General features: G+C 40.6%; 2 protein-coding genes across 2 annotated transcripts; both read left to right on the top strand.

Moving 5' to 3' along the window:
• The first annotated feature begins 232 nt into the window (after window positions 1-232).
• ddrgk1 (DDRGK domain containing 1) lies at window positions 233-5,612 on the top strand. The gene is made up of 9 exons (XM_062988639.1): window positions 233-376; window positions 1,763-1,912; window positions 2,002-2,153; window positions 2,269-2,370; window positions 3,094-3,216; window positions 3,424-3,462; window positions 3,565-3,621; window positions 4,080-4,128; window positions 4,307-5,612. Exons 1-9 carry the CDS (start codon window positions 289-291, stop codon window positions 4,465-4,467), a joined length of 921 nt encoding a protein of 306 aa, XP_062844709.1. The 5' UTR covers window positions 233-288; the 3' UTR covers window positions 4,468-5,612.
• Window positions 5,613-6,798: 1,186 nt separating this feature from the next.
• Window positions 6,799-10,886, top strand: LOC134303488 (uncharacterized). The gene is made up of 4 exons (XM_062988918.1): window positions 6,799-6,909; window positions 8,398-8,583; window positions 8,891-9,058; window positions 9,418-10,886. The coding sequence occupies exons 2-4, from the start codon at window positions 8,400-8,402 to the stop codon at window positions 9,732-9,734; spliced, it is 669 nt and encodes a 222-aa protein (XP_062844988.1). The 5' UTR covers window positions 6,799-6,909; window positions 8,398-8,399; the 3' UTR covers window positions 9,735-10,886.
• Window positions 10,887-12,647: the final 1,761 nt, after the last annotated feature.

Genomic DNA, 12,647 nt, shown 5'->3' with positions numbered 1-12,647 from the left:
AATCAGTAATGTTTATGTAAACGTGTTGTTTAGAATAAAAGAATGATGTTTTTCCTTTATAATACGTTTATTTTGTAGTGCACTTTCTGTATGTGCCCAGTTAGGTGCCTTGTACTGTATTTGGGATTGAGCCCGTTTTTTAAAAGCGACTCCTGGCCGGCAGATGGCGCACTGATCCACTGATCCACTGATCCATAAGCAGAACAGAGACTATAGAGCGGCGTCATCTCTTTTCTGTAGTGGTGTGCCAGTCTGTTTTGTAGTTAAGTGTATTTAATTGAAGGTAAAATGGATGTTGTGCTTTATTTAATAGCGGCGGCTGTTTTAATCATTCTTATTATATTTTCTGTGAAAATCCGTGGACGAACAGTAGAAGGTAAGGACAAATGTAAACCAGGATATCCAACATAACGTTTACCATTGCTTACAGGATGGCGGTGTTCCAAACCGTACACAGTTCACTCTATAGTATTTACAAGTAGTATTGACTCCAGAGTCATAGTGCGCTTAACTAGCACACTACTTAGTAATGAAGGATGCTGTTTGGGACGCGTCCATTCTTGACAGGAATAGCTAGTTTGCTAAATGTTTGTTCCTATTGAACTATTTAATCCTACCAAGCTATAAAAATGAGAATGTTAAAGTGTGTAAAACTTACAGGTTACTGCTGTCATGTGTAAACAAGTCATGCCGATTCATTACAACTAGTGCAGCTGTTAATAATTTTGTTGTTTAGGCAAAACGTGTTAAAAACAACATTTGTAATATCTTACCACTACATTAACTAGCTTTTCACACTAGTTGATTAAAAAAAGGATATGAAATTCAGCATCTAACTAGTGCAGTGGTAGTACAAATCAAAGATAGTACTAGAGTAAATGCAGCTATATTATATAATTTAACCACGTGATCAAAATATATAGATGTTGTTTGTTTATTAGGATTTTAACGTCATGTTTTACACTTTGGTTACATTAAAGACAGATACGGTAGTCACTCATTACACAAGATTCATCAGGTCACAAGGTTATATCGAACACAGTCATGGACAATTTAATGTCTTTGGACTGTGGGAGGAAACCGGAGCACCCGCAGTAAACCCACGCGGACACGTGGAGAACATGCAAACTCCACACAGAAAGGACCCAGACTGCCCCACCTGGGGGATCGAACCCAGAACCTTCTTGCTGTGAGGCGACAGTGCTACCCACTTAGTGTATGGCAGTACAGTATTTATGGTAGATGAACAATGGCTGCAAATGTGTTAACGTAAATGATTTTATGTTTAGTAGATCCAATCCACCTGCTCACAGTCATCTGTTCGTGTGCTTTAATAATGGAAAGAAACAGACTTAAGTAAATCTGGTTGTCAAGCATGCCCTAGACTAACATGGTAGTGCAACAATGTCATTATATTTTTGTTACTGCTTTATTTTCTTCCTGACATTGACATGCATGTGTTTAAAAATCCCAACAACACTGCTGTACCTGATAGACTCACACTACTATCTCATTAATGGTCTACCACCCAGTTAACATCTGATCAGTGGAGGTCCCTTATAATTCGTAAATGGGGTACAGGGGGATTGCAAAGTATACAAAGCAACAGATGGGCTACAGTTAAATCAGTTTGGTAGGTCATCAGTATGGTAGGTGTAGCTTATAAAATAATTAATGTACATGTACCAGATAGTTGTATCTTTATGGTACTGGTATAAAAACTGGTGTTTACGGTGGACAATTCTGCTTTCTCTCTGAGTAGCAGATCAGGAAGACCGGCAGAATGTCGCTGCACGGGTTGCCGCACCGGTGCGTGCGGCTCAGGAGCGAGGAGCAGGCATGCCCCGGCGCCGCCGAGGACTCGACCGAATGATGGCACAGAGACAAGCACAGAGAGACGCCACTGAAATTGGTATTAACGCTTTGCATCAAGTGTTTTCTCTCATAAACAAAAGAAAAAGTTGTGTCTGGGTGTAAAGTTTTTTTGTCCATGTTTATCAGAAAACATTGCTGCAGGGGTGGTTGAGGTTGAGGATGAGGATGAAGAGGATGAGAGACCTCAGGCTGAAGAGCGCCCTCAGACTGCAGTTAAAGTGGGCGCTAAGAAACAGAGGAAGCTGGAGGAGAAGCAAGCCAGGAAAGCACAGAGAGAGGTGGGAGGTCACGCACGTTCCCTTATACTGTAGTTGGTTTATTATTCTAACAGAAGAGAAGCCAAGTTTCGTTTGTACTGAATGTGCATTCATTTCGATTTTGTGTTTGTGGCAGGCTGAGCAGGAGGAGCGAGAGGAGAGGAAGCGAATGCAGGAGCTCAGAGAGCAGGAGAGAAAGAAAGAGGAGGAGAATGAGAGATTGCTGGAACAGCAACAGGTCAGTACAAAACAGACTTACTCAAGCTCCTGTCACAACCAAATACCAGGTTGCCTTCACCACTAAAGACGCAGCTTTGTCTCACACATGCAGTTTCACAATGCAGTCTGCGGACGACCAAGTACACATGATGTAATCATACCAAACAGTAAATCTTTGTTTTATTACTGGCTGCTTGTTGTTCTTACCTAATGCCACCTTATCCAGGTGGTTAACCGGCATTTAATTTTGGTTTAGGTCCTCATTATGGACTTATTGGACTTAGTATAGGACTTATGACTTTACTTTTTCTTAATCTGACTGTCCAGTGGCATTGAATGTCTGTTCAAATAGTAACAAAGCAAAAACAAGCTGCATAATATAGTTTAGGTTATACATAAGCATGTGGACAACTTACCATGATCCTGTTGAACGTCTAATCGAAAACCATATGCATTAATATTGAGTTGCCATATGTATATATGATGTCTATTTAGGCTGAGGTCAGGGCTCAATAGAGTTTCTAAGCTTTACAACGTACACTTTTTGTTTGAAAACACCCTAAATTCCTTAGATTTGACACGGCAAGTCACTGCACCAAATAACTGCTTGGTTTTGTACATGGAGTTTGAGGTTCCCAAATGTGTAAAATGATGAGTGTTGTCCCATGCCGATACATACTCACTATTACTGGTTTGATCTTAATTGCACTGAAATTCATTTCACTTGACCCTTCTTTCTTAGGAAGAGGATCTACGCCATGCTAAAGAGGAACAGGAGAGAAGAGAGGAAGAGGAGTACCAAAAACTCAAAGCCTCCTTCATCATCGAAGAGCAGGGAGAGGCTGATGAGCTCTCTGAACAGGAGGTGCTACTTTGTTGTTCAGCATTTAAGGACCAGTTTACTTTCATCAGATCAGCTGAGATGTTTTAAATCAATGAAAGGGGTGTCCCAATATTTTTGTCTAACTTGGGCGAATTGCAAAGCTTTTTAGTTTCGAGTATATCATATAAAAATAAGCCCAATAATGTTGCCGTTCTTAATTTTGATGATTTCTCATTCTGCTCTTTACAGTCTCGTAACTTACTCCAAGAGTTTATCCAGTATGTGAAGGTACGGTAATGTTTCCTAAAGGCCTGAAATATCATGTTTGATGAGTCTGCTGTTAATTTCTTTCTAACTCTGTCTGGATCTGCTGTGTTTTTTTTTTTACAGAACTCCAAAGTGGTGCTGCTTGAGGACCTGGCATCTCATTTTGAAATGCGCACTCAGGTCAGTCTGGACTAATTATAATAATCCATATAATCTAGGTCAGATGGAAAGCCTATTTTATATATATACACATACAGTACTATAAATTCTTTTTTCGCTTATCCTTGCTTGTTTGGAAGCTGGGGTCAGAGCTCAGGGTCAACAGCTGTATGGCACCCCTGGAACCAAGAGCGTTAAGGGCCTTGCTCAGAGCTGAGATATGAACCCACAGCCTTACGATTGATAGCACAAAGCTCAATTCCTGACTATGCCATTACCATCTGTGGCTAGATGTCCAGAAGTGCGTAATTGGTTTTACCAAATGAGTGGAATGAATGTAACTTTTGTGTCTTGTGTTGGTTGAAGTGGCATTACTTAGTCAGGCTTCTATGAGCGTGTATGTTCAGAATAATAGAGCAATTAGTGTCCAGTCCATATTTATATTATAGTTTTTTATATGCATTTTGTCTCATTTGTAGGACGCTATTGCCAGACTGCAAGACCTAATTGCTGATGGTTCACTAACAGGTGAGTTCATTCAAGTGGAAAATCAAACAAGACATTATTATATAATTATAATAAAGAGCAGGCTGGTTTTACTGAAGTGCTTTAGTTAGTCTTTACCTGTTAACATTGCTATCTGAGGTCTTGTTTTATTAAAACAACATGAACAAGCTGACTTTTTGGTGTTATGCTTTGAATGCAGGAGTGATCGACGACAGAGGAAAGTTTATCTTCATCACCCCAGAGGAGATGGCAGCGGTAGCTCAGTTTATCAAACAGCGGGGGAGAGTCTCTATTTCAGAAATCGTCCAGGCCAGCAACACTCTCATTAACCTGAGTCCTGCTATTCAGAGCACTTCCTGATTACTACGAGCCTTCACGCATCTCTCATAAACATGATCAGATATTGTGAAACGTTTTTGACCTGACATGTTGCCGGGGTACGAATGATTACTTCCAGGATGAGTTCTTAAATAAACAGAGGTGGCAATACTGTATTTTTGTGTTAAAAATTCTGACATGTCCTTTTACTTTTGCTTCAGACAATTTAGTTATGGTTCATTTTCATCGACCGCTTCATCCCGGTCCGGATCGCGGCCGGCTCGGCTTAACCAGGAGACACCGGGTGCAAAGCAGGAACAAAGCAGTGTCGATCCATAACAAGGGCTTCGGCCACCTTACCCAGTTGTATCCAATCATGTCTGTGATAACAGATGCTCTGCCACCTGAGGACTCCTTCTCCAAACATAAGAAATAAATGAGCTAGTGCTACGTACATTAATAACAAGTTTAAAAGAACTTGCCTGTTTAAGGTCCTGCCACAGCATCTCGATGGGATTCAAGTCAGTACTTTGACTAAGCCATAACTAAATCTTAATTTTAAGGCATGTAAAGGTGTATTAGCTTTTGTGTTTTGGATCATTATCTTGTTGCCTAATCTAACTTCACAGACTGATGACTGGACATTTTCTTTCAGGATTTTTTGGTAAAGAGCAAAATGTATGCTTTCATCAAGTATGACAGTTTATCCATGCTTGACTGGTGGATCTTATTGTGGAAAGCTGTGTAACTTTACACCAGATAAAACAAGACCCATGTCACTCAAAGGGTAACAAGTACCAATAGTTTGGGATGGGTTATCAATATGTTTTAGGCAAATTTGAGACGAGCCTATATGCTGTTCTGGATTTTTAGTGTTTTTCTCCAGGCAAATGTTCCAGGGAGACAATCTTGGCTCAGTTTCCTTACTAGTAATCAGAAGGTCGCCGGTTCAAGCACCACCACTTTGAAGTTGCCCCTGTTGGGCCCCTGAACGAGACCCTTAACCATCATTTTCTTAAATTGTATTCATAATTTTAAGTTGCTTTGGATAAAAGTGTCTCCTATATGCTGTAAATGTATTGAGGTTATTTTGAGATAATGGCTCTCATTGTGGTTTGATGAGTCTTGGAAATTGATTGTTTTGTTGTGTTTTCATGCTGAATAAATAATAGCATTGTAACAACTAACTCTCATCTCTCCCTGAATGATTCGGTTTGCTTTTGGTAAGTCTGTTAGCTGCTTCCCATTTCTGAACATTTTATACAAGTGATGTTTAAATTCAACAGAACTTCAGTAATCAAACCAGGACGCATCTGGTCCAATTAAACCCAGTTATTAAAAACATTTGTTTAACTGGTTGATTTAGTGACTAAACCATTTTTCCACACAGTGCCAGTTGATGTTGGTTTTTGTTTCAGTAAATAAATAGATGATTTTAAAACTGGTTTGTGTTTTCTAGTTGTCTTTGTCCTGTATTATCATCTTTTGTTTGAAGATCTAAAACAACTGTGTAAAACAAATGAAAGAAAACCTGGAGGGGGGAAATATTTTACAGCATTGAAGCATCAGTACTAAGCTAAAGAAAGCTAACTTTGGTGGTTCTACGACCCTGACCAGGTAGAGGGAAAAAGACTAAATGAAAGATTGAGAATTAGCATCATTATTACATTTATGATACTATTTGTGTCAAGCAAAGATTTGACATTTTGGCGATTGTATTGTTTTGATTATTGATTATTATTAGCTACATTATTGTTAAAACTGTGCAGCACAGTGCTGTAGCAAGTGTAGGTGACGCACACATCTCCAGGGTCTTTGAGACTAGGGTTCGATTCTCAACTCTGGTAAGTGTGTGCGAACTTCAGCATGTTCTTCCTGTGACCGCGTTGTAATGCACTGCTATGGACTCGTGTCCTGTCCACTGTGTATTCCTGGGCTCCGTACCCACTGAGAGTTTGACCATGAGTCTGAAGATGAGTGAATGTAGATGAGTCTTTTTTAGTACATCCACATGAGGGCGATGTATTCCAATACGTTTCTAACGTCATAGTCTTCAACTGAGGCTCAATCCCAAATAGATTCATACTCCCTATAAAAGCGCACTACATTGTTATATGGTTGTATAGAGCTCCCTACGTAGTGCACTAGATATTTTATATGGTGTAATTTGAGATCGAGCCAGATATCTGTTTGGCTTGACAGGACTCGATAGAGCGAGTTTTTGTTGCGATGTTGTTTATGTTGTAGAAACCAGTTATATTTTTTAATAATTGCTCTTTTTAATTTCGGCATGTGATGTAGGTCATATTTAGTCGTTGTAAAGATTAAAATAATTCTATGTTAAGACATTAGCTCAACGTTGAGGACCAAAGTGCAACCAATACAATGAGGAACTGATATTATGTACTGAATGTACAGTATATAAACTATATCTGAATCATTTGATGTGAATTAAAGAAAAAATTAATTCACCAAACTGTGCAGGTAAGGAAACCCTAAACTACAGTATATTTATTTTTGTAAAACTGTTATTTTGAAGCCCATGAAGCTTGCGACAGTCAGTATGTTCCCGCAGGTCTGTCACGTGATTCATTTATGTTCCAAAAGTATGTGGACACCAGAACGTTATGTCAAGAACACATTATTTAGAAACCATGGGCTTTAATTAATATGGATTTGTTCCCACTTTGCTAATACAACAGCCTTCATTCTTCTGGGAAGCTTTCCACTAGGTTATGAAACATGCATGCTTGGATGCTGAATGTCCATTAAAGATGGAATTTGTTTATTTAGACACAAAACCATCTCACAGTTGCCGTTCCAATTCGTCCCAAATTTGTTTGACACCATTGAGGTTGTGGCTGTTTGCGGGCCAGTCATGTTATTTCATGTCTAACCTAGCAAACTATTCCTTTTTTCTTCTTTATAGACCCATATTTGTGTTTTATTTATTTATGTTTAACACAAGTCTGTTAAAGGGGGCGGCACGGTGGCTTAGTGGGTAGCACTGTCACCTCACAGCAAGAAGGTCCTGGGTTCGATCGCCCAGGTGGGGCGGTCCGGGTCCTTTCTGTGCGGAGTTTGCATGTTCTCCCCGTGTCCGCGTGGGTTTCCTCCGGGTGCTCCGGTTTCCTCCCACAGTCCAAAGACATGCCACCAGGATAATTGGAAACACTGAATTGTCCTATAGATACCTAGCTGCTAGATGCACAAACCAGTGCATTGTAGTGCCGGTCCCAAGCCTGGATAAAATAGGGAGGGTCGTGTCAGGAAGGGCATCCGGCTTAAAAAAAATTGTGCCAAATCAATGCGGATCATGATCCGCCGAGAGCCGACCCAGCAACCGAACGGGACAAAGGCCGAGGAGGAAGAAGAAGAAGACAAGTCTGTTAAAGTTTATAGTCTGTCTCATTGGTGGTGCTGATTAAAAGGTTGAGACTTAGAGCCCCACCATCACCAACCTGCTTTGAGCAAGCCCTGCAATACTCAGTTGCCCGAATTGTATCCTGTCATAGTTGTAAATGAAAGAAAAGTGTCTGTCAAATGTAAATCTAAATAACCGTATTATTTTCTACTGTTTTATCAACCCCTATCAACTTAGTAAGTTTTAGTAAGTAAAAATATCACATCACATCCTCAAATTTTTTGTGCTGCTCCCATAGTTTGTGGGTTGTCACAGTGTTGCCACAATTCTGGTGTACATAACTGATCTGGTACAGATTTTTACACCGAATGCCTTTTTCTGATGCAACCCTCTTTATTTTCTGGGCTTGAGACTGGCACTGAGAGCGCACTAACAAGTGCACCTCCCAACGGCTAGGCTGTCTGGCCATCTCTCCCTCAGATATAACCGATCGTGTCTGTGTAGGCGCCCACAATTTGCACCCAGTCCTTTATTTCCTAAGGTTTCATATCTTAATAGATCACTCTGTACAATTTGTTGACTAATTTTCTTCTTTCCTTTTAACACAGCCATGCCACTGACCTTGAGCTTATCTCCAGCAGCTGTATGTCAGTGTTTCGTTCTGGTGTCCCTCTGCACGGCCATCGCTGACCCAAATTGGATCCATGTGAGCAATAAAAACGAGTCAGACAGCAAGCAGCTGATTTATGGAGTGGCTTTTACACTGCATGCTGCAGAGAACCTCACCGATACAGGTACAGCACGGTTCACTTTACTTTGGTGTGTCTGCTGATGTGTAAGGGGTGTCCTCATGATCACAAGTTTAAAACTAGCTGCCTGCCTGCAACCTCTGCTAAAAAGGGGCACTCAGGTTGTTTAATACTGTAGCCTGTAAATACTGTAAAACTCAGCTGTGCCATCAACCGACCATACACTGGCACGCCTGGTTGGCCGATAGCATAGCTGAGATGCTTCCCCACCCATGTGTGTTTTTACAGAACCCTCTCTCTGCATAGTAAACATAGTAATCTGATTGATGTGATGCACTTGTCTTTGTTTTAGCTCCTCTGGGTGGAGTGAATGGTTTGGGCATGCATTTGCTTTACACGCTTGCAGCTCTCTGCTACGCTGCTGTTCTTCTCTCCAGCTCCTCTTTTGTGGTGGACTTCCTCGGTACTGGGTTCACTCGCTCCCGCTCCAGACTGGTCATTTCACTTCACATTTCAACAGGTAAACCCTATTAACCTTGTGCATTAGGAATTTATTAAAGTAACCTACAGCATGCAGGTGTGCTGAATTTTGAATAGCTTTTTGTCCACTCTAAGCCCAGTACATGAGGTATAACATAATTTTCTTCTAGAACCAGCATAAACCAGAAGAGAACCATAAAAATAGTGTGTTCTGGGTGTATTCTGGCCTTGTATTCTGGCATGTTCTTGTGTTTCTGGATCTACAAGCTATTCTTACCAGAATGATGCAGTTAGTGAATATGAATGAATCCATTTTCTTTAAGACTGCCTGAGATTTACAGCAAAATTATATATCACAACCTTCATTATTTTCTCCTGTTTGCTCACATCTTTTCTCAGTGCTGCTGTGTTTGGCGGTGCTGGCCGTTAGTGGAGCCTGTCTCTATGTAATCCAGGAGAATGTACAGAAGGGAAGACTGGCCTGGCCTTCTCAAGCTAGTGGATTTAACACCCGCTTCGGAGAAAGCTGGTACATCGCGGTGTTTGGTCTTACCCTTGCTATAGTAGCTGCTGTTGTTAGCTGCAAATGCCCTGTAGAGCCAGTTGTACCCGATCAGTACTTCTCTGTGGAGCACGAGCATGGAGAGACAGAGCGTCTGATTAAAGAAGCCGAACCTGATCGAGACGAGTGGGGAGAGGCGTCCGTTTTTGACTAGCACTGGGTGACTTTATGCACTTCTATAAGCACTGTGAAATTTTAACCGTGGAACATATTCACTAGTTTTTATTTAACACTTTACTGAATGTACTTTAGCTTTGTGTGTTTTAATATTTTAACAATTCAAATTCAAGCTCTTTGTAAACATTTTACAGGAAGGAACCAAAGACAAGAGCAGATTGCTCACTAGGACCTATTGTAGATCTTTTTTTAACGTACTTAACACTCAGGCATGGCTGGTGTTATGGTTTTTTTGTACCATTTTAAGAAATACATTGTTCAAATATGAAATGTACACCAAATGTAGTTAATCAGCCAAGACATGTTGGGCATTTGTTTGCTTCTAATTGTGTACCAGAGCCATGTGGCTAATATGGCATATGACTGGTTTGTTCATCATCATAGGTCTTTTTAAAAAAGCACAGATTTTATTTTATTTCATATGACATAGCAGTCCACCTGTAAGCCTTACCAACACATTTTACATAAAATTTTAAACCTTTATGTTTAATTAGGAATAGTATGAAGGACTTTTATTAGGTTTAAACCTTTTAAATTGAAAGTAAATTATTGATATAAGATGTGAACACACTATGTGTATGCACTATTGTTATTATCTACACAAATGATTATGTATGTTTTTTCCGCAGTATTTAAACACTTCCTGTTGCAATGTTTAGCGGTGTGATCAGCTACAAGGCTGTAACGTGGTTATACAGCAACACAGTACTGTATTTAATGCTTTTCTCAATGTTACACACCAATAAATGTTCACATCAATGTTTGTCTATGCATGGTATCATTACTGTAATTGTGATTCTACTGGTATCATTATTCACCGCTGATGTTATCCCATTACTTACAAATGTACTGTAGTGAATAAAGAGTGATTATAAAATGTATTTATGAAAATTTTGGGTCCTGCTGCCTGTTTATGTTGTTGTAGACCAAAAATGATGCACATTCCTGCAGTAAATGTTAGGCACAGCTTCAACATTCAATGCAGACTGGAGGGCAGAAGACCAACCCTGGGCTTCATGAGAACCTTCTCAGAAAGAACTGGGAAATGATGCTGCTTCCCTGTCAGCAAATAGCGGCAAATAAGGTCAATGAAGTTGTTTACAGATGTGCAATAAATACTTAAACACAACCTGAAGTCAAAAGTTGAATTTATTTATTGTAAGTTTATCTTCCTGGACATATTGTGAACAATGTATTATCACCAATCAGTCAAAAGATGAAGGTTTTGGTTTTATTTCTCTGAATGCAATGACTTGTTAAGCCAATAATAACCACTACAATTGTCATTATTCATGTACGTTGCCATATCTATATCTATTATCACTCTCTCTCTTTCTGTCTATATATATACAGTGTATCACAAAAGTGAGTACACCCCTCACATTTCTGCAGATATTTAAGTATATCTTTTCATGGGACAACACTGACAAAATGACACTTTGACACAATGAAAAGTAGTCTGTGTGCAGCTTATATAACAGTGTAAATTTATTCTTCCCTCAAAATAACTCAATATACAGCCATTAATGTCTAAACCACCGGCAACAAAAGTGAGTACACCCCTAAGAGACTACACCCCTAAATGTCCAAATTGAGCACTGCTTGTCATTTTCCCTCCAAAATGTCATGTGATTTGTTAGTGTTACTAGGTCTCAGGTGTGCATAGGGAGCAGGTGTGTTCAATTTAGTAGTACAGCTCTCACACTCTCTCATACTGGTCACTGAAAGTTCCAACATGGCACCTCATGGCAAAGAACTCTCTGAGGATCTTAAAAGACGAATTGTTGCGCTACATGAAGATGGCCAAGGCTACAAGAAGATTGCCAACACCCTGAAACTGAGCTGCAGCACAGTAGCCAAGATCATCCAGCGTTTTAAAAGAGCAGGGTCCACTCAGAACAGACCTCGCGTTGGTTGTCCAAAGAAGCTGAGTGCACGTGCTCAGCGTCACATCCAACTGCTGTCTTTGAAAGATAGGCGCAGGAGTGCTGTCAGCATTGCTGCAGAGATTGAAAAGGTGGGGGGTCAGCCTGTCAGTGCTCAGACCATACGCCGCACACTACGTCAAATTGGTCTGCATGGCTGTCACCCCAGAAGGAAGCCTCTTCTGAAGTCTCTACACAAGAAAGCCCGCAAACAGTTTGCTGAAGACATGTCAACAAAGGACATGGATTACTGGAAACATGGATTACTGGAACCATGTCCTATGGTCTGATGAGACCAAGATTAATTTGTTTGGTTCAGATGGTCTCAAGCATGTGTGGCGGCAATCAGGTGAGGAGTACAAAGATAAGTGTGTCATGCCTACAGTCAAGCATGGTGGTGGGAATGCCATGGTCTGGGGCTGCATGAGTGCAGCAGGTGTTGGGGAGTTACATTTCATTGAGGGACACATGAACTCCAATATGTACTGTGAAATACTGAAGCAGAGCATGATCCCCTCCCTCCGGAAACTGGGTCGCAGGGCAGTGTTCCAGCATGATAATGACCCCAAACACACCTCTAAGACGACCACTGCTTTATTGAAGAGGCTGAGGGTAAAGGTGATGGACTGGCCAAGCATGTCTCCAGACCTAAACCCAATAGAACATCTTTGGGGCATCCTCAAGCGGAAGGTGGAGGAGCGCAAAGTCTCGAATATCCGCCAGCTCCGTGATGTCGTCATGGAGGAGTGGAAAAGCATTCCAGTGGCAACCTGTGAAGCTCTGGTAAACTCCATGCCCAGGAGAGTTAAGGCAGTTCTGGGAAATAATGGTGGCCACACAAAATATTGACACTTCAGGAACTTTCACTAAGGGGTGTACTCACTTTTGTTGCCGGTGGTTTAGACATTAATGGCTGTATATTGAGTTATTTTGAGGGAAGAATAAATTTACACTGTTATATAAGC

The sequence above is a fragment of the Trichomycterus rosablanca genome, chromosome 26, assembly GCF_030014385.1.
Source record: "Trichomycterus rosablanca isolate fTriRos1 chromosome 26, fTriRos1.hap1, whole genome shotgun sequence".
Classification (NCBI taxonomy): Eukaryota; Metazoa; Chordata; class Actinopteri; order Siluriformes; family Trichomycteridae; genus Trichomycterus; species Trichomycterus rosablanca.
The sequence above is the reverse complement of the archived record's forward strand: the minus strand, read 5'-3'. Positions and strand labels throughout refer to the sequence as shown.